The sequence below is a fragment of the Anopheles cruzii genome, chromosome X, assembly GCF_943734635.1.
Source record: "Anopheles cruzii chromosome X, idAnoCruzAS_RS32_06, whole genome shotgun sequence".
Lineage (NCBI taxonomy): Eukaryota > Metazoa > Arthropoda > Insecta > Diptera > Culicidae > Anopheles > Anopheles cruzii.
The window spans coordinates 8,841,258-8,869,220 of NC_069143.1; the positions used below are offsets into that span (position 1 = coordinate 8,841,258).

General features: G+C 42.6%; 2 protein-coding genes across 3 annotated transcripts; one reads left to right on the top strand and one right to left on the bottom strand.

The window, feature by feature from the left end:
* The first annotated feature begins 679 nt into the window (after positions 1–679).
* On the top strand, positions 680–4,840 carry LOC128266937 (exportin-6). The gene is made up of 5 exons (XM_053003730.1): positions 680–1,004; positions 1,076–2,395; positions 2,527–2,969; positions 3,038–4,523; positions 4,587–4,840. Exons 1-5 carry the CDS (start codon positions 1,002–1,004, stop codon positions 4,656–4,658), a joined length of 3,324 nt encoding a protein of 1,107 aa, XP_052859690.1. The 5' UTR covers positions 680–1,001; the 3' UTR covers positions 4,659–4,840.
* Positions 4,841–9,435: 4,595 nt separating this feature from the next.
* Positions 9,436–27,807, bottom strand: LOC128272812 (histone deacetylase 4). Of its 2 annotated transcripts, XM_053010704.1 has the most exons (13): positions 20,982–21,042; positions 20,193–20,924; positions 17,840–17,979; positions 17,581–17,688; positions 17,356–17,487; positions 17,208–17,278; positions 16,966–17,105; positions 16,067–16,207; positions 14,951–15,189; positions 13,979–14,410; positions 11,896–13,614; positions 11,390–11,697; positions 9,436–11,272 (listed from the first exon to the last, which is right to left on the bottom strand). In XM_053010704.1, exons 3-13 carry the CDS (start codon positions 17,975–17,977, stop codon positions 11,212–11,214), a joined length of 3,489 nt encoding a protein of 1,162 aa, XP_052866664.1. In that variant the 5' UTR covers positions 17,978–17,979; positions 20,193–20,924; positions 20,982–21,042; the 3' UTR covers positions 9,436–11,211. The 2 variants fall into 2 exon arrangements, with proteins under 2 accessions (XP_052866664.1, XP_052866656.1); XM_053010696.1 differs by lacking the exons at positions 20,193–20,924; positions 20,982–21,042 and adding an exon at positions 27,739–27,807.
* Between the last annotated feature and the right edge of the window lie 156 nt (positions 27,808–27,963).

Here is a 27,963-nt window from a genome sequence, read left to right on the forward strand (position 1 = left end):
GTGAGCTACGTCTAACCAGTTGTGGGCCAAATCGTCCACTTATCTCATGCAAACGTAACATATCTCACCCTCGATTGGCCAAAACAGTGAGTCGATTTCTCCCGGTCTTTTGGCGCCATCACCAACACTACTTCATAGCCTTAGCTGTCAATATTTCGGTCCCCATGCTTTCGAGTGAATGGAAATCTATTTCAATGAATTCAACGGCCAGAAAAGGCGATAAATGACAAAAAAACGATCGTTATCAGTTGAATGCATAATAAAATAAGAACGTAAGCGGATAGAATTCAACCTACACCTATAATCGCCTATTTCCAAGTAACGTTCCGTTGGCTCCACAAAATGACAGCTTGCATACAACACACCACACAGTTGTGTTGGTGTGAATGGAAACAGTTTTTGGTTGTTCGTTAACGAACCTGGCCCACACCCCGAAATGACTTGGCGTAGCTTGTACTTTAGTAATCTTAATTTGCAGTTGCCAATCATTTGAAAACTGTTTCGCACATAGCTCGCACTCGGTGTTTGTGAAAAGAGTGGTGGCGTTCGCTTAATCATATGATGCTCGCGTTTCATACGGCGTTCGTTTTTGCTTGCATTTGAGCTGTGTTAACGTCCAGTAAAGGGTAGATTTATGTGCAATTAACAAATAAGATATACCATTCCGAAAACACCAGCATTCAATTGTAAAAACCGAGTCTATTCGACTACATTTACTTCGTGAAAGTTCTTCGTTGCGATGTCATCTGCCATCTTTGTTTCGGAGGAATAAACCCCCCGAGGTTGAAAACCGCATTGTAGGGCGTTGAAAGCCCTTGGTACTGATAATAGATAATCGATTAAAATAGGATTATGATAAGAAGTGCTAGTGAATTATCCTTCAACTGAGGGAAACGAAGAGTATCCAAGTTGTTATCAATTCCCTCATTGGCTCAGCGACTACGATATCGTGGTCGCACCGAAGATTGACCGATTCGCAATTCTGTGTACGGAGTGAGATCATGGTAAGAAATTCACTTTTGCTATAAAACTTATGCAATGATTACGATTTTTCTTGACATTTCTTAAACAACAGGAGGGAATGCAGTCGTTTGCCTCAACCGAATTGGATTGCGTAGAGCATCTGCTGGCCCGTTTCTTCCACCCAGAGACTTCGAACGCAGAAAAGCAATCACTCGAGAGAAATCTGGAAGCACTTCAAGACACTCATTTCTCATGGAAGTTCTGTCTCGCAAATATGCGGCGGTTCGATAATCACTACGTGTGGTTTTTTGCTGTTTCGACGGTCGAGCGCACAATCAGACTGCGCTGGGTGCAGTTAACGACAGATGAACGTTCCTCTATCCGCGATGAATTGCTTGCCATCTACTGCAGCTATGAGCCAGACGTACCCGTCCTACAGCGTGAAAAAGTTGCCCAGCTGCTAGCCATGGTCGCCAAGCGCCAGTTTCCCGACGAGTTTAGTAACTATATTGGGCACCTGATAGATTTGTTGCAAACCAAGTTTAGTCTTGGCTTAGCGCTTTGCCGAGCGACTGGCGACATCATAACCCGCAACTTGAACGATGTACCTAGTGAACGTCAAAAACGTTTCTCGGACACCATCTGCAGTAACATTCCAACCCTGCTCAGCCTGCTGAATGAGTATTGCGCTTTCTTTGTGCAACACCTCAATGCAAACATAGCAGGGCCGAGTGGGATGGCGAACTGCGTCAAACCTGAAGCAACAAATGGTTCGCTAGACTCTAACCGCATTGAAAGCTACACTACGGAGCTTCTGCAAACATTGCAGCAGTTCTTCACCTGGGCTCCGCTTGCAACGATGGATGATTCGTTGCTGCACAATATCACCCTGCTGGCACACTGGGATGAAGCTCACTGCCATATGTCCATAACTGCACTCGCAGCGCTCTCGGAGTTGTTTTACAGCCACAAAGTGTTTCCGCAGCGTCCTCGCATGGTTCATACGATGAATGCACTGCTAACGCAACCACAGCTACGGCAGGCGGAAGAGCTGTACCAGGACAAACTGACCGAGTTATTGCGGGTGTTTATCGATCGCGAATGGATGCAACACTACTACCAAAATGATTTTCCAGCACCCGGTTTTTTGCACTATCTACGAGGTTTTACATTCGCTGCTTATGGCGCACTCGCCTTTGCCGAGCGGCTTGGCTGTTGGGAGAGAATCGTTCATAGTTGTCCCCTCGAGGAGAGTGCAAATGTTGACCGACAGGATCCGCACTGTGCCGAGAAGCGTAATGTTGGCGAGCGTTTGCAGAGTATTGTCGAAACGGTGATAGCTGTCGGTTGTGCTACGTTGACGCGAATGCTGCACCAGTACGATAGCGATCAGTTGTTGGAAGTGCTGGATAACGAGGTCGTCGACGAGAATGTAAGTGTGGTGCACAATACTGGATATTTTCGTGCCACTTCTGGTAGAAATTTGAAATATGAGATGGAGATATAAAGGTACACTCATATATTGATATGTGTGTTTGTGTTTTCTACATATTTTATACGCAGATGGAAACTGAACTACAACAGTATTACAATCAGTGTCTTGACTTTGTCTCGCTGGTCACCCAATATCAACCATTCCGCATGTACAATGCCATTTTCGAATTCGCCTACGACACAAGTCGCCCCTATCAGCAGTTCTTCGAGTTATGCAAACTGATTAAAGGAAGCAGTGCTACTATCAACCCCAACGCGGCTACTCTTCGTGAATTGGCAGATCCAGCGAACGAGGTACGACTTCGCTGGCAGCTGCGGGACTTTGGCTGTTCATGCCAAATGTTAGCCTATCTCTGTCCGTCACTACGCGGCAAGCTCGATACCGTGGAAGCATCCATCGATTGGCTCACCAGCGAACAGATTCGTCTGTTTGTAGAGATCAGCCAGTGCTCACCACCCGATCGCTTTTACTGTCAAGCAGGACCTAATTTGACGCGAGATCTGATTCAAGCGTAAGCAATTATTTACAAAACGGAACAAAGGTGCCTAAATGACTAATCATTTTCTTTTTCTTTTTTAGGGTAGCGCAGTTGCTTACTTCGGTAAAGTCTTTGCTATTATTTTCTGGAACGAATGCACGACCGTTCGATGCTTCGATGGCGGAATTTTTCGCCCAGGTCGCTAAACAACTTGCACCACTTGAGCACCTCCGTCCGTTTGATCGGTGGAACGTGCTGGATAATGCGGCGGCCTTTATTTTGTATCACGCCAGTATCAACCACTATCAACCAGAGTATCTTCTGGAGATACTGCAGCCATTTACCATTTCAAACCTAAACCATCTTGATTACACCAGCGCCCAGAAGCTGCGTAAAGCGATCTGCTTCTGTATTGTTGCACCGTGGCAGTGCATCCCTACTAATGGGGTGAGCTTAGAGAATCACCAAAATGAACGACTTTTGCAGCAGTACATTGCAGTGTTGGCAGAAAATTTGTTGCGTCTTGATCTATCCGATCCATCAGGCTGGCATTCGTTGTTGGTGACTGCAGATGAGGCACATAAAGAGCAGACAAAGACGAGTGGCACAACAGTCAACCAACAGTCAACCAACGCAACTACCGTTCACATGGAACTGGCTCAGCTGAAGGACCTAATTGGGAGCTTTTCATGTTGCAATAGCAAGGTGAAAGTTCAGTTGGCGATTGCATACCGTCCCATCATCGAGAAAGTTCTCTCTCTCTACCGTATGCTCGGGTCTACCGGCAGTCAGACCAGCGAGTCTCCGAACGCACTGTTACTTGAATTCTTTCACAGCGTTATTGCCGTGCTACAAGCACAACTCGGAGAACCTTTCCTGCACGACGCCATTCGCGGCTTTGTGGAAATGTTTCGCATCGCCACCGCCTCGCGCCAACAGCTACGCTCACTCAATACCTTGCTTAGCATCTTCCTGTTGATCGTTGAGAAACCGAGTACCGGAACACTACTACTGCCAGACATCGTAGAGTTCACCGTTTCAGCGGTACTGCCAGTTGTTTTCAATTGCGACTTGCAAGTGTCCAAAACAGACCAGCACCGCCATAGCGAGGTGTGTGGAGCTGTGTTCAAACTCTTTCACGCGTTGCTCCTTCACCGGTGGCAATACTTCTGCAAAACCGATCTGCCAAGAAGTCTTGGTTGGGGCGAAAGCAGGTTTCACGATGGCGGTTGCAACATTGTTCATACTGACCAATTTGGAGCCATATTGAATAGTTACGGCGTGACGATCACGGGCTCAAAGGATACGCAACTTGTGCACGAAGTACTCGATTCCTTGCAGGAGCTCCACATTCGATGGGGCCTTTTTCGGTTGGAGTTTTTCCGAACCAATTTTCTATCATCATTCATAGCGACACTATTGCAAGCACTTGCAACGCCCGAGGGTGTCTTGCACTCGGGGATTATACTGAATTTACTGTACTCGATGTCAAAGGTCAGCACCGGGTGCGAAGTGTTTACCGGGATACGATCGATCGGGTTGGCCCCAGAAACGGAAACACATTTGAATGCTGTGATGCAAGCAACGGTAAGAAAATGCAAATAATAACAATCTGGTTTTCTTTCACTTACAATGTATAATGATTTTCAGGACTTTCCTACGTTCACCCAGCAGATGGATGTTTTCATTCACGATGTCAAAATTCTTCAACAACCGAACTGAGTAGGATAACGTTGTTTTAAGGGTTTTTTTTATTTTTTGAACGTTTTCCAACCAAAATTGCACATAGTTCAAAATGAATCTCAAAATATCGTTTAGTTTATTCGTTGTCTTCGTTATACAGTATTTTTATTTATCTCGTAAGACTTCATGTCAATCCAATTGATGGTTCGGTGAACGAACTTGCTTCCTTTTTTTAAATAATAAAATGTAATGGCCTAAACCTGAAAAATAAATTGAACAACAGTCACTTAGTCTTTTATGTCAACATGAGCATCAATCTTTGGTAAATATGCGATGACCAATGCATGATTCTTCAAAGGTAACATTTTTAGCTTCCTTGATATCGATGGACACATTTTTGGGATTGATGCGCTTTCAATTTTGGTCTGCATGAAATTACATCGGTTTCTCATTTTAACAATACATTGAACATTTGTGGTTATTGCGAGAAAGGGTGGATTCAAGAGTTATCTGAATATTTTTTTTTCTAAATCAACACATTATTCTATTGGCGGTGGGTTTCAGGTGGATGGAACGAAGCTATCTCGAGCATTGCTTTAAAATAAAATAAAACTGATCAATGCATACATTCTTGCAATATTTGACATAGGCAAAAATGAAGTAGCGACCTTGCTTTTCATTTCGCAATGTTTTAATATTGTAGCTCACAAAACAAGGGTGACGTGGAATTTCGCTCAGGATCGAGCGTCTTCGGTCACTATTCGATTACCCCGACCGCTCTGGCATCGACGTCGACGTCATGTTAGATTATTCTAAAAACTGTCCCGTCAGTATGTTTTGTACGAAAAAAGTTAAAAATGATTCCGCACGCGATTTCATATAAAATAAAGCGTAAACACCATTAGCATTAGTTTGTTTTATACGTAACATATTTTATTTTATTTTTTCTCATAAAATACTTTATATTCTCTTAGAATAACAACATTGTTTTTTCATTGAATAGGAATGTCTGAAGTTGATTTATAAGTATGCGTATTGTAAAAAGTGTGAAACACAAACGAGAAACAAACACAGTTTCTTTCGTCGTTTTTTGTACAGTTGGTTTTGTAAATGATTTTACAGGTGCAGACAATCGATATAGGACGTATTTACACTATATCCGCCTGTCTTACTGATGCTTATATCATTTACTACTTCCTACTGTTACTATAATCACACTCATCGGCGAGATGCGCCATTCGATTTCGTGGTTTGTCTTGTTTAGTGCAAATGATGGAATCCTTTGTAAATAAAAAAAAAGTAAGCAAAAGTAATTTAAATTACTTTTCTATCAACATAATTTAATTATGGGTGGTTTTCTACGGATTTATATCATAATTGAAGATCACTTCGTTCCGTTTAGGTCATACTTAAAATGATCTTATTTTGATTGTCAAAAAACCAAAAACCAAATTAACACCATAGTTTAGCTGTTCGGTTCATTATACTCTTCACTTTTTTCTTATCTCAGTTTTGAATTCTTTCTGTCCCTTTTGCTTTTCTTTTTTTGCATCTTTGTTAATGTTAGGTCCAGTACACACGTTTAAAAAAATGCCATGCACATAAAGAAGTAGAGCTTTGCCAAAAATTAACTGAACCAATTTGATTTAGTTTGATTTGTTTTGGTAGAGCATAATTGTTCATTTGCAACAGCATTGTGTATGAATAAATAGGATCTCACAGTTACATCAATGCCCGTCTATTCGGATGAGCTCTCTGTTTCAAACATCCTATCATAAAAGCCGATTATGTTATAAGTACCATGAATGTGATGAACAGTTGTGTAAATGTGTGTAAACTTTCGTATTTTCCTCTTTTGTTTTACAAATTATAACAATCATTTTTCTTTTAAAGGCAAGGAGCATATAGTGTTGTCGTGTTTCACGCTATTGTAGGAGATTAAAAGTTCATTAAAAATTAAGTGTCCAGCACTTTTGATAGGGATTTCTCCCTGTCGTTTTTCTTTTCACATATCTTTGCATTTTGCAGGTTTGCAACTCCTACTCTTTTTCACATTCTTTTACTCTGCTACGCAAGACTTATTTTCGCTACAACTCGATCACGGAAAAGCCTTCGCTCATTTGTTTTTTTTTTATCTTTACTGTCCTTTAATTGTCAGTACCTCCAATTCAACTCTTTCCGACGCACGCGGTTGGAACACCATTTAATTCAAGATAATCCAATTGCAGAACCGTAGTAGCAGTAGTAGTATTCATAGGAGAAGTAGTAGTGGTGGTGGTAGCAGAAGAAATAGTAACAGTAGCAGTGGTAATAGTAGTAATAATAGTACAAATAGTAATAGTAGTAGTGTTTTGTGAATAACGTCAATTGTGTAAATAAAATGTCGCACGCAGCAAAACATATCTTCGGCGAATCGAGTGACAGGGTGCATTTTCATGCGCAATGGTAATTTGAAATTTCGTTTTACTTCTTTTCTGTTTTTCTTTGCTTTTGTTTTCTTGTGCTGACGAAAAGCCCATTCTCTGGATACAACAAACATTAAAAGCGTGTGTGTTTAGTCTTGCTGTTTCTGTTTTTTTCGTTACAACCCGGTGAGGAGCAGCTTTTTGTTTTTGGTTTATTCTCACACAGAAACAAATAAGCTTTCTCTTCTCATAATTTAAAATATATATATATATCTGTATATATGTATATGTATAAATATATATCTGTATATTAAATATACATCTATATATTAAATATATACATACATATCTATATACATACATATATGTATAGAGTGAAAAGGGGGAATTAAAACCCACACCACGTAAAACTGTAAAACACACAAGAATGTTAATATTGTGCTAACAGACTCTGGCGTGTTTGATGCATTACCAAGTATAACATAAAATGTATTATTGTATACACCGTTCTGTGCCAACTGCTTTTCATTTAATTTCTTCGTAGTGGTATGTATCAGCTTGTGCCAGCAGATCGAAGCAACTGTAATACATGGGTAATTTTGCGTGTACGTGTGCCAAGTAACTATACTCTTCAGTGATCGGTTCGACCTACCCTATATAGATTTCTACTAATTGAATCCGTTACAAGATTTCGTATTTCCATTTTTCGCTTTTCAAATTCTCTCTATTCTTGTTAAATTTCTTTTAATCTAATTATCATTCTCTTTCAATACATGTATGCGCCATTTGCAATTATCATAGCTTTGCAGTTCGTGTTCAATTTTGTTTTCTCTACAGTTCGTTGGTATACAATAAGGTCACCGAACATTGTTAAATTAAAGTTTCTTTCTCCTCGTTTTTCTTTTCAACACCCTGCATTTTTTGTTTTTTTTTTGTTGTTCTTTTTCTATATCTATTTAAGCTTATACTAAGAGCAATGCCAAACACATACAATTTCAATCCTAGTACTGTAAAATAGAACCACAGTATAACCACCGTAATAGAAACCACCGGAAAGGGAGAGCTTCGTTATTGTTTTTTTTGGATTCCTCCGTAGTTGTAGTAAGTGATGTTTGATAGCAATAGACAATACATACAGCGACAAAGGTTACAACATTCGGTTCTTTTCATTTTCACTTATCTCGCTACAAATAATTCTTTGCCAACGAAAGAAAAAATTGTTTTGAGTTAAGCGATTAAAAGAAAACATGATACATTATCATTTTGCATGCATCGTTGCTTTGAGCAGTAGTACCCTATCGCTATATTCTCAAGAACGTATCAGAAATTCCCCCGCAACATTCAACATTGGAATAGTAAAGACACAAAATCAGAAGTCGTACAGGTGATGTGAACAAAACAAATCATACAAATGGCGATGGAACTAAATGAGCGTATTAAGGGGAAATCGAAAGAATCACAAGGGGTTTACATTTCAAGCCGTTTTTTAAAACGGCACAATACACGCGTAACAATTTACAAGAAGGGTAACTGGTAATTTTTTGCAGCACGCTCCAACACATAACAGTGACGAACAACACATAGACACACACGTACACACACGTGCACCCGGTCTACCAAACCCACCTAGTTTAAAGACGGACTATACTGTCAATAGACTTTGGACCAGCAGAATACGCAACATACTGTCGAACCTATGGATCGAAGGGCAAGAATGGCTGGGCGGCGACGGTGCGCATAGTTTGAAGAACAAATTAGCAGAAGCAGAATGCTTTGTGTCGCTAAAAAAACAGTCTCACAGTAAGTGAGATTTGCGTTTTCCGTTGTTCGATCATTGAGGGCTTTTACTACAATTTTTCGAAATCCTCGACAAATGAAGCGTATTCCATTCTTCCTCAACATCCCCTTTTCACCCAGTTTACGTTTTTTTTGTACATTACTTTCCCTCAGCAATGAGGTAGCTAAAATTAAATGTCATAAATTTCATTTGATTGATGATCATTCTGTCTCTCTCTCTCTCTCTATCTCTCTCTCTCTCTCTTTCTCTCTCTAACAGACACACACTCTCCCTCTCTTTCTTTCTTTCTCTTTCTCTCTATTTATCTCGACTATCAAAAACAACGTTGTTTGAATGTCTGTATGTGTGTATGTGCGAGTACATTACTCTATCCAAACCCATAAACAATAACATCGTTTTTTCTCACTTTCCGACAGTTTCGTTGCACTTTTCGCAGAATTTTCGATTCATCGCCATAAGTGGCTAGCGAAACAAAGTATATCATCTGAAAATTTGGGTAACATTTAATAAAATCAAGTGGTTTTTGTTTCGATCAGATGTTGATTGTTAGAAAAAGTTAAACAGCAAATTATGATCATTAAATTACGTTTTGATTTTATCTTGTGTTTTTTAGCCATTACTAATTTTTAGCCATTCGCAGTCAAGGGTGAATTTTGGCGGTGCGAAACAAAATTTATTTGAAGTTTGAAACTTGAATTTGTCTGTTTTTCACATCTACTTCATTAATTTTGCTGAATATTACCAACCACTAGAATTAATTTAGTTATTTATGAGTAATAATATCGCGATTTTTTAATATATTTTGACATTTAACAACATAATTGAAGGTAAGAAACGTGTGGTGAAGAATTCAGAATAAATTATTTCTTTTCTCAGCTTATGAGATGGCACAAGAAAAACTACGAAATATTATAAAATAGGCAATGAAGAAAATCAAATGGTCATAAATATGAATTTTGATGGTTAGGCAAAAAATGGTAGACAAGAAAATTGCAAAAATATGTTACAAAACTAAGGGAGCAATAAAAAAATTATCAAAATGTATGAAAATGAATCTATAAACTACAAATCCTCTTCTATCAGCCACAAGTACTCAACAGAAACTTCAATCAGAAGGTAAAGATAAAGAAATCCCTTATGTGCATGTCATCTGACGATGCCATGGTATATGATTACATTACATTATGATGCGGGCAAATCTGGCCATTATTTCTAAATGTTTCCGCATCTAAGAATTTAAAGAAAAGAGAGATATGTTATCATAATCATATTTAAACTGTTCATTCATTCCGGGAAAAAGTGCTCTGGACTGAGGAATTGTTAAGAGTTACCCACATTTATGAAGAGTTAAAACTGTCTCTTATAAGAGTGTCAAATCAACATGAAGAAGCAAATTGCAAAGGCAGAATAGTCTATGGATGCGTTTTTTCGAAAAATAAACTTTGTTTCGCACCAGAAAAACTTTTGGTGTGCTGAATCTGTATGGCTAACACTTTTCGTATGTATCCCAAAATAGATCATACTTCCAAAAAAAGCTAAACATATTATTTAGACGGAAAAAACTAAAAATACTATTAATTGAAGCTTCGACTGACTTTTGATCTAACATAAATGGTTCATCCTCGTATTTCACAAAATGTTTGTGTTTGTCGATATAAACTTTGTTTCGTTGGCCACTATAATTTCTTGCACGTAATCATCGAAACCCCATCTATTGATTAACGTATAAAAAGTGTTGTAAACGAGGATCCATGATCCAGAACCTTTCAGGCCTTTCTTTTCATCTACTTCTTTTTGTAATTTTTCCCTGATTTATAATAGTATTTCACTTGTTTGTTTATAACGACGATATACATATATCCGTATATGCACCTAACAATTGGAAATCTAAGTGAAGAAGTGGCGATACTCAGAATGGGAAGACAGCAGCAGCTGCTCGAAAGGCAATATGGCTACTCGTGTGAAAGGATACCGAGAGTGTTTTGAGTAGTGGTTTGGTAGGAGAAGCATTGCTGCTAGCAAGAAAAGGAAAAACATTCCAACTAATCCAACGCCACATTCCCATACATTTGCACATAAATATGTGCATCAATATGTTCTACACGCCGGCGCATATCTTTTATCCACACTTCACAGCATAAAAAATCGTAATAACAAATTTTGCTCGCAAAGAACGTGTGCCAGACATACACCTTTAGCCTTTAACCCCACAGACCAAATCTCAAAAAGTTCCCAAAAACACCGCGCATACAAACAGTATAAAAACACTAATACCACCAACCAACCATCTAATTACAATAACGCAGGCTCATTCATTAAGCAGGTGCATCTGCCACTGTAATGCTGTTACTTTCAGCATAGTTCCCTGAGTTCCTCCAGGACAAGCGCTTCATTTTGATTCGTCCTGGTCCATCGGTTCCTCTGAACTCTCGCAGGAAACATCCGATGTTCTATGCGTACGCCGGGGTGTGCGATAAAATTTGACAGAAAAAAAACAAGGCATTAACATCGCCGCCTTCGCAACACTGCCCAGTTAGCCCGACCAACAGGCCGACCGATTCGCTTACCTCTTTAACGTTTGCATCGAAAGTCCGGCCATTGCGGTAACCGTGTCCGACTCTTCTCGTTCGCTACTGTGTGCCTGTATGGCGGACAGGTTGACGGTGTGCGCAAAGCGCTTCACGCATGGCCAGTGCAACATCTGTATGGCGATTGTTTTCTGCAACGTTTCAATCGCTGCCTGGCACGGCACACGGGCAAGCTCCGCGGGCTCGATCGAAGCAATGCTTTCCACACCTAGCAACGCTCGAACGCACTCCTCAGCTGAGTCGCAGATCGCCGGGAGATCGTAGCCGCCTTCAAGTGCCAGAACAATCTAGAAAAATGTTGTTGTGTTAATTGTTTTGAATGGTGCTTGAATGATTCTAAAACAAAGTTTATCTCTGACTTTGTATCGAAAATATTCCAACATGCTCTCCAGGGGGTAGTGTGGATACAAACCTACAGAGTATTGTGCTGCTACGTAGTTTAGAGTAGCTTTAAATCAGCTTTCACTGACTGATCAGATTCTTACCTTTCCATCGGCTAGCTGCATCAGTTCACGCGTCAAATGGCCAAAGCAGGCCGGCGAAACGACGTAACCCCCGAGAGGGGCCGGATGGCCGATAGCCGCATCGAATCCGGCCGAAACGAGTACAATATCGGGATGGAATTCTCTCGCAATCGGCAACACTACCGTGCGAAACGCGGCCAAATACTCGGCGTCACCTAGTGGTGGATTCACCCCACCAGACCAAGCTACGTTCACGTTGAATCCAATGCCCGCACCCGCTCCACACTCGGTCGGTCCACCCGTCCCGGGGAAGAAGTTACCATCATCATGTCGGTGAATCGATAAGTACAGCACGCTCGGATCATCGTAGAATACCTGCTGCGTCCCGTTACCATGGTGCACGTCCCAGTCGACGATCAAAATGCGACGCATATCGTGCGGCATCCGAACACGCAGCAGCTTTGCGGCCAATGCAATCGAATTGAAGAAACAGAAGCCCATTGCGGCGTCCGTTTCAGCGTGGTGTCCCGGTGGTCGAACCACGGCAAACCCGTTGCGATTTTCACGGCGCGCCACTTTGTAGCTCAGATCGATAACACATCCGGCCGCCATCCGCGCCGCAGCAGCCGTGTGATGCTCGTTCCAGGTCGTATCGAGATCAACACCCACACCGCCACAGGCGAGCCGCACGAAACTGACGCGGCTCGTGTCTATCTTCTGCCGATTGAGCTGCCCGGTACCAAAGAGCAGTGCATGGCCCTCGCTGTGCACGGTTTGCAACTCCTCCTGAGTGGCCTTACGGGAGCGAAGTTTATCGCAGCGCACCGCCAATCCGGTTCCTACCAGCCGCGCCCAGATGCTCTGAAGGCGACCACTGTGCTCGGGATGGTTAGCATTATCGCCGCAGACGCACACGTGCTTCAGCATGAGACTGTCAAAGGCTAGTCCGGTGGTAATGGAGGGGTTTGCGGTTGTGAGTGTAGCCGCAGTGGGTCCGTGCGATTCCAATGGTACAATCGTCGAGGCAGACGCAGACGTGGTGAGCTGCAGGGGCATCGGTCCCACGGGGCTCGAACAGGCAGAGGACGAACTGGCAGCGGCCGCAGCGGCTGCTACAGCGGCTGCGGCGGCCACGGCCGAAATAGCGAGGCTGTCGTGGGTGTAGTTGAGAAGCGACCGACTTCGATTCTGGACTGTCAGGTTAACCGGTGGCGGAATGTCGTCGTCCTGCGGCAGCTGTTGACCAGTGTCCGAGAACATGCTTTGTTGCGTGGCCCCGAGCTGCGCTGTCGCCGAGCAGAGATGCACGAGCGGACTGGACGACGTACGGGAAAGCGGGCGCAGCATTGGTCTACCTGTTGCGGCAACCGTCCCAGCATGGTAAGGCTCCTCCAGCATCGGCAGCTGCATTGACCGGCGAAGTAGTAGCTCACGATGATGATGGTGATGCTGCTGCATCAATTCCGAAAGATGTTGCGCCTGTTGATGTTGCTGCTGCGCGTGCGACGGCGATACGAGTTCGTCATGCGCTATCAACGTTTGCGAGGTGCTTTTGATGACGCAGTTTGCCAGCACTGTTTTCGGTGGCTGCTTCTTGTCGGTCAGATCGATTACCTCGTTTGATTCCAACTCTTCGCGCAACTGTGGTTCTCGATTGACACAGTTGCTGGCCCGATTCAGCGCCGTCTGGCGTATCTTTTGCTTCATCAGCAGATGCTGCTCGTATGCCTGTCGCTCAGCCTTACATAGGGGAAAGGGAAAGAAAAGATCGAAGCCAGCAGAGCAGAGGAAGAGATCGACAGATCGATTTAATAAGTGTAAAAACAACACGAATTATAATATCGCACACAAACACAAGACTAAGAAGTAAGACGAAAGCACACTAATAGAACCCCTTTCCTGTTTAATTTAGTTTTGGCTTGAATTGAACTTGATTTTCCTCGTGTAATCCTGAATTTGGTTTAGTTTTGATAAATTTGATGATATATATTTGTATCTTTCAAAAACTATCAAAAAGCAATCTTACCCAAGACAGCGTTCGGAAAGGTGCAATGTTATACTATCCCGTTAAACGACCCACAATTTTTTTTCGTATGCAACTTACGTCACTATTTTCGAAATGGGTTTGGGTGATGTTCACCATGGCGCTGTTTGCACCGGCAAGCATCGGATGACCGAGCGGCAACGGAGCGGACTGGGTGCGTCCCAGCGGCCGATGGCCCTGCTTGTTAAGTCGGGCTTGAGCAACGTGTGCATCTGTTATCGATTGCTGGTAGGCGGAAGTGACTGCGGCTGCGGCGGCCGCTGCATGCAGACCAGGCAGTTGTGCCCGACCGATGCCGATGCCAGTGGCGGCTGCAGCTGCAGCGACCGCAGCCGCAGCAGCTACTGCGTTTTGACTGTGGTGGTGCTGGTGCTGGTGGTGCAACTGCTGCTCAGCCATTTCCAGCATCGGATTACCGAACGCCAGTGGACCAGCTGACGATGGCGGGCCTTGACCACCGACAAGTTGTGGCGGTCTGATGGCGTTCATCGCCTTAAAAAATTGCCATCAGAATAACAAGAAAACGAAGAAAAGGAAATCGATTAACTAGTTACTCGTTGTACACGTGACGCATCATATTCCACGACAACGCCACACTATTATATGTTGGCCACATATATTTTAATCTTCAATCCATTGGAAACTATTATAATAGAATCTTAATTTTTTCAATGACTAATGAAGACGAGGGCTGCAAATGGAACTTTTGAACCTCAAGTAAGTTATAAACAAATAATTAACAAATAAAACGAATGTAGCAATGATGTAAAGTAAATGTATTGGAATAGGAATGTATTATACCGCACAAAAATGGTGTAAAACTGAAGCGGTTGCAACAACAATAAAAATCAATCGTCTTTTCATAGTGCTGTACATCAACCTTGGCAGACGGTGTAAATAGCAACAAGGGCACGAGTGAACAATCTTAAGCTCGATGCTCTACACGCAGTTTCACGAAGAGTAGAGCCTACAACAAAACATACACTAATTTCTTCCCAAAATTAAAAAAAAATGTTTTTTTTGGCAACTTACCAAGTGCACAGCGGTGGCAGAATGGGCCGATGGACCGAGATGTGGTCGACCAAGCGAAATGTTGGGCATTGAGGGTGAGCTAAACAGCGACAGATCATTGATGCTAGAGCGAGCTACTGACCCGTACTGTGGATCTTCGTTCTCTTCCTGAATCGGAGCATTTGTCGGAGATGCCCGGCTTCCGACGGTGGGTGGTGAGTTAGGACCGGAATCCGTCGTCGTGCCAGAAACTGGACAATCTACAGCAGAAAAAGAAAACGGAGCAGGAGATGCTTGAGAAGTTCTGCGACGAATATAATAAGGTGAAAAATGTTCTGGGGTGACAAACCAAACAATAGAAACAACCAAAGAATAAAAAAATTGTAGATATCCTGGGATCTGTTCAAAAGGAATGATTATTTCTCCAACAAATTTCAGATGATTTTATATATTTATCTTCTTTTTTTCTTGCGAGTGAGTGTGTTCCTGTTATTCTGTTACACTTGCAATAAACAATTCTCAAGGTAGTTATTTTTTTCTGTTTATAAAAAAACTCGTCGCATCGAAAAACACCGTCAGTGACGCACAATGTTAGTAAGCAACATCACTCATAACGCAACAAATGGGATAGCCATGCATCGTTTTCTTTCTCCTTTCTCCAAACTCTTCCTGCAAAAAAAAAATCCACGCAAAATCCATCCATCGTGTTACGGCGAAGTTATTTTGCTAATCTGTTTCTAATTAGCAACGGTTTGGAAGCAACGGAAAATCAATTGTGGCTCTCCCGCCGTTTTTACAATTGATTTTCTGTTGTTTGGCCGAATACACAAAATTTCTGTTTTTGCTTGGCTCCTCTGCCGCCGATCAAATTGCTTGAACATGGATTTTATTTGACAGTAGGAACGCATAACACGCCTACATATTTCGTTTCAACATCTCGGCCATGTCTCTATAGGTATCTCATGATCGCAATACAGTACACCTCAATATCAGAGCGTGCATTTTCTGCAATACACGTACAACAATAAAACAATAACAATCAACTATATTTTTTGCATAATCGTGAGCTTAGTCAAAAAGACGTACGAGTGTCGATTGAAGATGAAAAATAATATATCACGTCAGTGGCATACGTACTTGAAGATAGCGCCTGGTTCTGGTGCTGCTTCTGGAGTCGGCGCAAGCGTTCCTGACGCCGGGCGGCGATCGGTCCATTAACGGATCTTTTTTCAATCACGCGCTGCTTAAGACGAATCTTCAGCAGGTTAGGTTCGGACGCTGCGGTGCAAGTAGTTAGTAGTAGTAATTATTCAATCAGTACACAAAGCTCATGAGCAATATTCACATAACGTGCAACAAAGAGTGGAAGACGGGAACGTTTTTTGGGAAGGAACAGCATTGAAACATGACAGCTTGACTACAGACATGACCAAAAAAAGGAATGTGTGTATGTATTTGGTTACGTTGATATATTGTTATTTTTCTGTTTTAGTTGATAGATGGTGTGTAGAGTAAGCATCGTCTCTTTAGTTTATCGGGAATACAAACTATTTGAATATCAACTTTTTGCAAACAAACTTATTTATTAGTTCTCGGTGCATCTCACGCTGTAGCGTACCATGTAACTGGTAAGCTGGTACGAAAACGAAAGTTCTTGTAACGTAAGCACCGCTTGTTATTGTTATTACGAATCTTAAAAACTTCTGCAATACACTTACGCGTAGATGACTGTAATAGTATGCCAACACAAATCACGGAACAAGGATTTTTTTACTTTTAGGAACTTATATCATTAGCCCTTTTTGATCACACTAAAAACAAATCCCAAACGCGTGTTATTTGCGCAAACATTTAACAATCCAAAGTATGAGTGATCAATTTGAACAGGGAGAGAAAGAGAGACAGTGTGGTGAACTGGAAGAGATTCCTGCACGATGTTATTGCATCGAAAGGCGTCAACATACACACAGGTAAAAACAACAGGGCCATGCTTTTGAAAGTGATCAGTAGTGGTGGAAGGTCCGAAAGTGACATACCTGTCTTTCGCAACGGAAAGTCCGGATCGTACTTCCCGATGGCGATTGGTGGCGGCGGAATTTTATACGGATGGGAATTCACGGCCGCTGCGACGGCCCCCGCCGGAAGCGATTCACCAGAGGACGACTTTACAACACCCCTGCAAAGAGTTAGGAACCGAATGAGGCAATACGATCACTGATGGGGAACAAGAAACACGATGTCCATCGGACGCGTGAACTTTTTAGCACAAGTATTTTACCAGTTCCTGTACGACGATGATGAATTTAAGCCGTTCGAAGCCGCGGCTTGCTTTTTCTGTATGAGGAAGGTCTGCATATGTAACGAAACAAGAAAGCTGATAAGTTTCGCATTCTCGCCACAAACTGTTCTCAAACGCTGTCGGGTACCTGTAACTTTTGTTTCACTTCAGAGCTTGCATTTGCGCAGCAATCGTGCTTCTCCTTCCGTTTGACGGCCTCACGTTCACGGCGCTCGAGCTGTTGCGCAGCCACTTCCGCTATCCGCTGATCGCGCAACTCCTGCAACAAATTACAATAACATGCGTTGTATTTCTTCGTTCTTATCTGAGCTAACATCGCAGTGTCTTGCGCTGAACGGCTTCGATTATGAACCTGAAATTTGTGCTCCAGCTGCTGACGATGGTGCATCTCCAGTTCCTTGTTTTTTTCCTGGAAGGCATGCCATAACTTCTGCTTCTCGAGCTCCTGCTCTTTCTGAAGCTGTGTAGTACACGGAAGAACGAAACGCGTGAGTGAACCAAATGTAAAACTAGAGCAGTAGGGTACTAAGAAGCAAACGCTCACTCTCGTTTGGGGATCTCACCTACGGCGATCAAAACAATCAGAGTGGAATGTCAACACTTATGCTTACCTCCAGAATCTGCTGGTTGATATCGGAGGGAGCCTGCGACGACGACGACGATGACGGCGAAGAGCTGCTGTTGAGGGCAATGCCTGTGCTCGGAACGACAAGCACTCGGTCTCGCCCCATTGTCGAATCACGTGCCATTTCTGTTCGGAAATAGAAACCACAAAATAGTCAAATAGATCTGGTACCATTGATTGACTGGAGAGCTGCAGTGGGCAAGCTGGCTGCTGCTGGGCGCATCCAGCTCCAGCTTGTAAAGCGCAATTCCAAACAGGACGGTTTCACATAGTCTTTTCCGCAGGTGTGTTTTCGGGAAAAAATATTTGTTTGTTTTCTGTTTCTGTACACGACAAGGACGTGCCTGCGTGTGTGTGTGTTGGCGACACTGTGAGCCGCAGGAAAACCCCTACGAATGGGGAGCGTAGGGTTTGTACTTTAGAGAATAGTGCGTTGGAAAACTATTTTTAGCGCCAATCGATAATTTACCCTGTAACGTCCAAACTTCTGGTCAAGAACGAAACTAACGTTACAAACACATCATCCATCTACTCCTACTACTTAAAACTTAAATATCTCTCAAGTTAGCTGGGGTTCAAGGAATTAATGCATGGTAAAACAATATCATTGCCGTTTCCGCTCAATGTTCGGTACAGTACCAATGAGCAGAGCCATATGTCGCAACCTTCACAATGGGAAAAAACCAACCAAATACAGCCAAACCAAACGTGGATCCGTTTAGTGAGGGGAAGTGCCACCGAAAAAAAGAAACATACATTGCTGTACAACCTAATAGTGGGTGGATCGACTGATAGGTTGGAGCAAACAGTAGCTATTCCTTCGGCATTCGATGGGCATTCCAGTAGCACCGGGGCGGGATTCGATTAAAGGAAAAGGGCGAACAGGAAAGCGCAAAAGATCGAATTTGATAACAAACAAGACGACATGAATAACCGAATAATATACTGCACACACACACACACACACACAGGTATTCACAAGCGCAAAAAACACAAACACTTGCGCCCACACTTGCACAGAGCAGATACAGATGGAAAAATGAACTGATAGCACGCAAAGCTGCCCGAATGCCTCAAGGTCAGGTACCATATTTGCCTGACCTCCCCATGTATACCGCACACCACAGCATTATTCTTCCCTGTCACAGTCGCTCGTGCCGATGTTGGGGGGGGCAGGGAATATTGTTGTTATTATCGTTCAAAGGCCTTCGGGCATATAAAGTTCGCGCTTCGCCCCTCTCATTATGGAAGGAAAACAAAATTGTGTTTTGCCCTCCGTCGATTAATTTTCACACTGGTAATAATCTCCGTCTTTCATTCTCCTGTGATCCTTCTCCTCCTGTGTTTCGGTCTCATCTCACACTCGCATGATAGGAGCGTTGCCGTCGCCGCCGTGTTATTGGTTGAATGTTGATTACCGCTCTCTCTGTTGAATGATGATAGTTTCATGCCTATTATCAGGCATCAGGGGGCTACTGTAAACCACCTACTGTTGGCGGCCCGGTACCGAATGGAATCTGTATATTCGTTCAGTTCGACCGCGTGCAATACTTGCACCTCAGCATTGAAGGACCAGAAAACATTTACCGACTTTCTTCATATTCGGCTGCGACAACCGACAACCGGTGGTCTTGGCCTGCAACGGAGACATAGTTAATCTTCTGTTGCGTTCTGTAACAATGTGCCGACTTTAGAAAGAAAAGGTTTCGAACATGATCACCTAGCGAATCTTCACCGGCAACGTATCCAGAGAGGTCTGGGGAATCGTTTTGAAAGGTCAACTTGCAGCGGTCCATCAATTGTTCATCGCCGTGTGACGCAAAAAATTGGGTTTTTACCGGATTTTTCGTTATTACATTTGAACCGAACCAAATCAACAACAATGATAACCAAACATCCGGAAAGGGTCCTCATGCAATTCGCGATCGAGGAATGTAGTTTTTAGTTGCATCCTGCTGCATCCTGGGCGGCCGCGGAGAAGGCGCGCTGCTAGAGGTAAAGCCGCCGCCTACTAACGGAACACTTGTAGCGGATAGAAACGTCAAACGAACGTACCACCAACCACCGAACAAAGGTGCCACCACTACCAATGGGCCCACGTACCAATGTATATATATTTATATATATACTCTCTGTGTGTGTGTCTGCGTGTGTGTGGTATTATTTGCTTCCTGTTCGGTTTTTGTTTTTGCTGATTAAATATGCCTGCATCGAGAGTGTCTCTACATTATGCATGAAAAACAAAACAAAAGAGAAACAAATGAGTACGCATATACATACGTGTAAAAGCCGGAGTGCAAAACATAGTTTTATATATTTATATATACATATAAACGTACGTTACACCATGCCACAAACAGACGTGCGAATGTAGTCGCAACCTAGTTTCCCGACGCACGGTTCCGTCTCCAACCTGCGCGCCCACGTCGCCGCTCGTTGCTCTCGACGCTCTACTGTATTACCACCATCGCAGACAGTGTTTATAGGCTCCGGCTCCGAGTGCCGTGAAATTACTGAACCTTCCCCCGCAAGCTTTCCTTTCACCACGCGCGCGTACACAGAAACACACCGGGTTACATCGTAGGCGTGGGCCGCATCCAAGAGACAGACAGATAGAATGCCCAGAAAAGAAATCGACGACGTGGAAACAAAACTCGTGGAAGCGTACCGCACCACACACTCGTGAGGATCTTTTAATGGCGATTAATGTTAGCGCACGCACGGAAATGAAAGAATTGAGTATAGAAATAAACGCACCGCAGGCACTCAGCTGGACAACGAGCGCGACCGACACGTCCGCTCGATAGAAGCGTAGCCTTAACACTACGCCGGGGAAGGTTCAACACGTAACAACGCCGTCGAAGCGGGTACGCGTGCGCCCTCTGGCCGAGTGACTAACGTGACGCACGCTTTATGTGTATGTGCGGCGCTGTCACAGTGGTCATGATAGATGCGAAGGTGCTAGTAGTTTTGGGCCGACGAGAACGAACGAAGAAGTACCCGCTACTACAGCACCCGGACTATGCGAGAGCGCTTTAATATGGCGGCAGATACTCGTTCGATGTCCGTTCCTACAAGCAAGGATATTGAGTCAACTACCTCCGCTCCGCCGCTAATACGATACTTACTGCCACATGGCGCAGGCCGCAGCGCACCAACAATGTGCGTGCATTGCTTTCGAATAGTTACGGCTGATTGAGGCGCTCTACACCGAACAGTGTGTTGTGCACTCTTCAAGCGCTAACAACTACCACGTTTGGCATTTGGCATTTGGCATTGTGCACGTTTTCAACGAAGTGGATGATCTCAGGTCTCGCAGTCTAAGAAAGCAGTGAATGAAGATGCCCTTTACCATGTTCAAACCCGACTCAGTTAGTCCTATTACTTCCAACAACCAATTTTCTCCAGCCGCGTAACCTTATTCGGTTGACTCTAACTCTCTTTTTAGTATTGAAATGAAACGGAAGATTCGAAAAGCAGCGAAGCAACCCGCAAGAGAAAAAGGACATTCTTCCTGAGTGCGCATAACATGCGCTGTCCGATTCGTCCGATGTTCGGCACAAGAAAACTCTACTATGTGATCATGAGTACATGAAGGGTATGGTCTTGTTTCCGGTAGGGGCTTGTTAGCTTTAACGTTTGTTGTCGGTGTACTGTGTTGCCCAGCCCAGCCGTTGATAGTGAAAAGTCATTGGACTCTAGCTTTTATCTGACCATCAACGCGGGGCATTTAAATTAAATGATTGAAGGAGAGACAAAAATAAGTAAATAAGTGGGGTAGCCGAAAAGATAGAAGATGTACCGGAGTGGTAGTTTGTAATAACCTAAAATCCGTTATCCATCAACACATTGTTACCTCAATTCAGGTTCATTGTTTCACAGACGAAAAGCGGCAGTGCTAGTGACTTCAATGCTAACAAGTGCAAACACTTAAACTGTACTAACTTCAAATGGAAAAAAGACGAAACTCCGAACAGCACGTGTACCGGGGGCCAGCTTGTCGTTAAGTTGTTTTCATCCTAAATTACTTTATAGTTGGTTCAGCTGCCCCAAAGCGCTATTGCCAACTGACTATAGTAGTATCTTCTACAGCATGCCGAGCTGGCTGGCTTTACGGAGCGAGTCCGACCCGGGGTTTCGAATTTTTTGGTAAATAACAATCGACGACATAAGAGAACAGCTTTCGCTTGTGCCCAAATTTCCTTCGGGCTCCGGTTTTCGATGGAATTTACCACCACCACATGCACTAGCGCACTTCTCCACCGATGGCCTGATGGCCGGACGGGAATTGCATGCACGATACAGTGTCAAACAGAACCACCATACGCAAAGGTGAACACACATTAGCTACTTCGAAGGGTATAGTGTATGGACGCAGAAAACGCATACGATAAAGCGCGCACACACACCAGTACACCGTATCTAGCCTGGCCGGTAGTGTGCGTGCGTAGACCTGCCCTTGCCATATGAATCGCGCTCTGTAGGCTCGGTTTGTTTACAAAAACAAAATGTCAACCTATCGTGGCCATCCGCCGCGCGCCGTCTTAACTTGCCAAATTGTCAATGTTTCCCTATTATCTACTATCTGCACTCAGAAGCCTCAAGAAGTTGCAGAAAGAACGCGGGTGGACGAATTCGAACCGTTCCCGCTCAGCAACAAGCTGACGTGACCGTGAAATACGGCCGACCTCCAGGTGCAGTGCGCTGAGAGGTGACTCAAGTACGGATCCGTTACCGTAAGTGTGATGGAACGAGCACATCTTTTGACACCAATTCTTACTTCCCTGTATTAGCATCCGACAGTTCGCCCGCTATATTACTGGATCTAGGGATGTCCAGGTGAAGTTCACCTAAACGGATGATCACGCGCGTGCGACAACATCAACCACCGGTTTGATACCGGATGGCGGTGGCCATTCTGACACCGGGGCACTACTCGACACCGACAACGAACGTCCATCGAAGGCAAATCGCTGGTACTATACTGCGAAGCGAGGGTACGAGTAACCCGTACGCTACGATCCGGCGGCACTTACTTCCACTTGATGGCCTCCACGCATACAGGCAGCAGGTTCTGTGATGTTATTAAGCGATGTAACGATACTATGGAACGTATTTCAAATCTGGATTACGTGTATCATTGCATTGCTTGGTTTCCACAAGACACCCCCCCCCCCCCCCCCCCACAGTATGTCATGAAGCAAGATGAAGAAATGAGCAACCCAGATCGTAAGATGCCTGTGGAAGGTGGAACGGAAAAAGGGTAATTTGGAATGGGACTTTTGCTAGTACCGCATAAGGCTTGAGGTGTAAAATAAGACAGCCTTTGGGCCAGTGCTTTGCTTCGCGGCTCTCCACTAACGAATGTAGCGGAAGCTCCACTCGCTAGGTGAGTTCCTCTGGCGGTGAGCTCTAATATGCTGGGATTGGCCAAATACTAAGTATTGTGAAAATGCCAAAAATAGCTCTACTGCGCCGTATCGGTATGCGCACTTGTTGTCATTTATAAATATATCCCACAAGATTTTCTGTTTTTTTTTTGCTTCAGAAATTCGATCGGTTTGTGTTGCCTGCCTGCCTGCCTGTTTCCTGCTTCTTTTTTCATTTGATTTGCTACGCTCTTGACTTCGTTTCCCGTTCGCTTATGATTGCCGCATTATGCGCATAAACATAGACGTGCAAGGATAGCATAACTGCGGTCACGTCGATTTTGGAAGGTGGGTGGGTATATCCATGTCATTTACCAGGATCATTCCGAGCATTCCGGGCTGGGACATTCTTTCCCGTTTGCAACAAGCCAGACCAAGAGCACCAATGTAACATAACGTTATTGTCCATTGGAAATGGAAAATCTGTCTCTTCTTTAGTCTTCTGCCGCATGGAACACTTCATCACAAAGAAAAGTAAATGCTGATGGTTGTAGTTTGCGTAATGGATGGGTGTTACTGTTTGCCTTTCACCCAGCATCGTTGGCTATGAATTATGCGTGATTGTTGCCGTTCAAACATATGTGACTGAGCATCTAACAGTGGACTATGGTTTTATCAATACTTGATTGTTCTGTTGATGTAACACTCTGTCCAAAAAGTAACGGCTATTTCGATTTGGTACTTTGTGATACCGATAAGGACAAATGCTTTTATTTCTAAGATCGTGCCAGGACCACCATCAACATCAACGTGCACGAGCTACACGTCAATAAAAGCAAAGAAGTGGTGCCCCAAAACCGCCGCCGTCAGGAGATGAAACTTGGATCTACGCCCCGGAAACGAACGATCAATCAAGTTAATATCGTGCTAGGTGGGTAAGGTCAGGCCAAAACCGAGAAAACCACGTCAAAGCCAGTCAAAAATTCAAGGTCATGTTGACAATTTTATTAGATTATCGAAGTGTGGTGCATCATGAATTCCTTCCAAATGATCATATTGAAACGTGGCCATAGACAAATGACCATAGTGAAAAGATTTAAGGACCGTAGTATGAATTCCAACGAGGATTCATAGAGCAGTGGTGTTGTGTGGTTCAATCGAAATACTCTACTATTATGTGTATTGTATTGTTGCTATTGTAAATGGTTTTTTTTTACAGATTTAAATCATGTTTCATCTAGGGCTATAGAATAAGGTTTAATAGGTCTGGTGGTTCTTCTAGCCAATCTAACGACCATTCTTTTATTTTTAATGGCTGAGGCTAACTTGGCGTTCCATCCTTATTCCATTCCATATTGTAATATATTTTCATTCTCATCATCATACTGTGTGGAGGCGTTATAAGGTGGTTGTGAACAGTTTAGGTAGAGAGATATGACATGCTTATAGTAGCGAGTTCAGGTTTATGGAATTGCGGGAGAATGAAATTGACGGCACGCTACGAACCTCTATTAATTACCATACTACAGTTCCATTGGTATTTATTGCTCAGAAATTAGCTCCGGTTTATGTATAGTGTTTATCAAAGTTTGTTGTAGGGCTTTCATGTCATCTTATGTTCAATGGGCTTCTGTTGCAATGCCATTACATTTATTGTAAGCTTCTCTAAAATATTCGACTGAAGAGCTATAAGAAGGTGGTAAGATCGGAAATGACGCTGTTGGCTCAAGAGATTGGAGACGGTTGTAGGACTAAAAGCAAATGATGAAAATTTGTTAAGGAGTCGAGGGTTTTCGTTTAGTAGACGATGGATTTGATTTGATGCTGTCGTGCTTGTTGGGTAAAGTCAGATTATTATTTATAAAGTCGAAACTATACAACTTTTAGGGCTGGTCAGCCAATTATAGATTTCCAAGAAATGCTTCCGCTATCACCAACATAACTGAATGTTGTGTACACGCGCATTCATTTTTCGCCAGCGCATGCGCTTCATTTGTTTTTACATGGAGTTGATACGATGGCGATGGCTGTCAACACGACCATGCAATTATGTTGGTGATGGCGGAAGCATTTGTTTATATCGAGGAAGTATTTCTTGGAAATACCTATGTAATTGGGCAAACAACCACAATAATTGTATTACTTTGACTCTACGAAAAATACATAGTAGGGTGTTCAATAAGTTCGTGCGGTCGGTAACATAGAGCGCTGCTGCGAGCCTAATTTTGTGTTTGTTATATTGGTACACTCTTCACATGAACGTATGTGAAGTTTCATTTCAATCGGTCACTTATGTTTTTTCAACATGCCATTTAGTATCGACGCGTCACAGCATTTTTTACAACGGAAAAAAATAAGTATAAATGAGCAGATTGTTTTTTTTTTAAGAACTCAATTAGTACATTGAAAGGAAGGTTTCTAAGTTTAAACGTGATCGTGCAAGTCTTTAAAACGACCCAAGTCAAACACGTAAAAAAACAGACACAACACCCGAAATCGTAGAAAAAATGCAAAATATCGTGTTGGAAAATCATCGAATCACTGAAAGAGATTTAGTACAAGTTGAGGTGTTTTCGTGTTGTTTTTGTTTAAATAATGAATCTCTATAGTTTCGTATTGAATGTCTTTGAATGTCTATAGTTTCGTATTGTTGAATGGTTTTGCTGATTATAGAGAGGTATCTTTTTCTTTAAAAAACGGACCGGGCCATATTTATTATAGATAGGTTTTAGGTAGCTATATAGTGGCCATCCTATATTGAACAAATTTAATAGAACACACGGACTGGCATTCAATTCTAGAATTAAAATAAAAACAAAAGAATTTAATGTTTTTTACTATAGTTCGCCTGTACAATTCAATATTCTATCAGTAGGTATCAACAAGTGGCGGCGAAGGCAACAGCAACGGGCCTGGCTTGTTGCCGCGGTTCTCGATCACAGGAGAAGAGTAACGACGATATCATGGAATAGTCGAGAGTCAATGTGATCTTTACGACAATTGAAAAATTACTTTTTTTCCTTAATTCTGAGGGCAACAACAATTAAAATACATAAATACGACCCGGTCCGTTCTTTTAAGATTAAAAAAACAATTAAAATAAGAAAAGTTGGGACCGATATATATTATTTCTACATATCTTGCCTAATAAGGCATTCCAAATATATACAACGATATTAACACCCACCTTTTATCTGTGCCTTCATATGCCTTAATAATTTTGTGTACTTTGATGTGTAAATGATATTTTTACAGTGTTTAGGGATCATTGATACAAATGAAAAATTTTAGTCATACATATTAAGCAAACAATCCAAATTAAACTAACGCAAAGTAAAGTGTAGTATCCGCAAAGCATAACATTCTGCTAAGTTTCATCGTTCACCATTAAAAGTCATATGAATTCTTCACCGTTCGTTTCTTATCCTTATTATTACTAATTATGAACTAAATCTAATCTTGGTACAGAAAGACAAACAACAAATCAAAACCGACAACAACAATAATACAACATTAACCGATGCATCGTCAACATCTAACAGCCGAGCTAGCCCGGGATAAGGTTCTCCTGTAGTGGAGGGCATGCCACAAGTTTCTTCAGTTAATTTTGTTAAGTTAGATTAAGTTAACTATTAACCAAATTTGGCACAAATACGGCCCGGTTCGTTCTTCTAAGAAAAACTAAATTCACTCTGGATTTTGTTAATTTGTACCGAGTTTTAACGAGTTTTAACTTGCAAAGGCTCTAGATGTTTACAAGTGAAAACATCAAACTTCATCTGTTTTGTGGCCGCTAACGGCTGCACCAAGTACCAACGCACGAGAGTAAATCAAAATCACACCATACTTTTGTTCTTAGAACCTTATACTAACTCTTAAAAGAGCGAGTACTATTCAAACGGTCAGTTGCTAAACATCGTTTCGCTAGCCATTGTATGTAGTACTATTTTTTTGTTTATATATATATATATTATATATATATTTGCGCGTGCGTGATAGTGTGTGTGCATGTGTGTGTGTCAATATATAAATAAATATAAAAGTAGAGAGGGGGAATGCTAAATTTAGAACTTTGCCGTTTGCTGATTATTGCCAAGCACTCTATAAATATCGATAGAAAAGTTAACGAAATTTCGCTTCGACAACTCCTATTTTTGGCATCCTTTTTCACCCTGCAACCACCCCACAACACCCCACTTTCACTCTTTCACTTTTGCTTTTCCGTTTCATTCTGCTGCAATGACCATTGCTTTATTAGTGGCTGCGCTGTAGGCGCTGTATTACTTGTTACCCACACCATATTTTCACGCATTACTTCTAACCTATGTTTGGTGTTTACTTGAACTTATTTTGTCGTTTTTTTACGAGTACAGCAGAACTATGCCAATTTAGCATCTTGAGCGCTGCATGCTTTCGTCGGCCCCTTGCAGCAGTGAGCATGCAGTCTATGGAAAAGTAGCTACAAAATAACACAGCACAACATTAACCCAATACAGGAGAATCTATGGCGACTTACCGCTACAAAAATTGTGCATTGCGTGATGAGGTTGGACCACTCGCTGTTGTTGCAACAGCACTGCGATACTTATTCGTATAGGTTTATGTACGTATTTATGAAAAATCTAAGCGTAATGTTCCGGGTCACTGTGCCGAACGGGGAGACGTACAACATAGCCGCATAATTGCTGTGAAACAATGTGTTTTTACTAATAAAAACTAAGAGCACATTGGCGTCGGTATA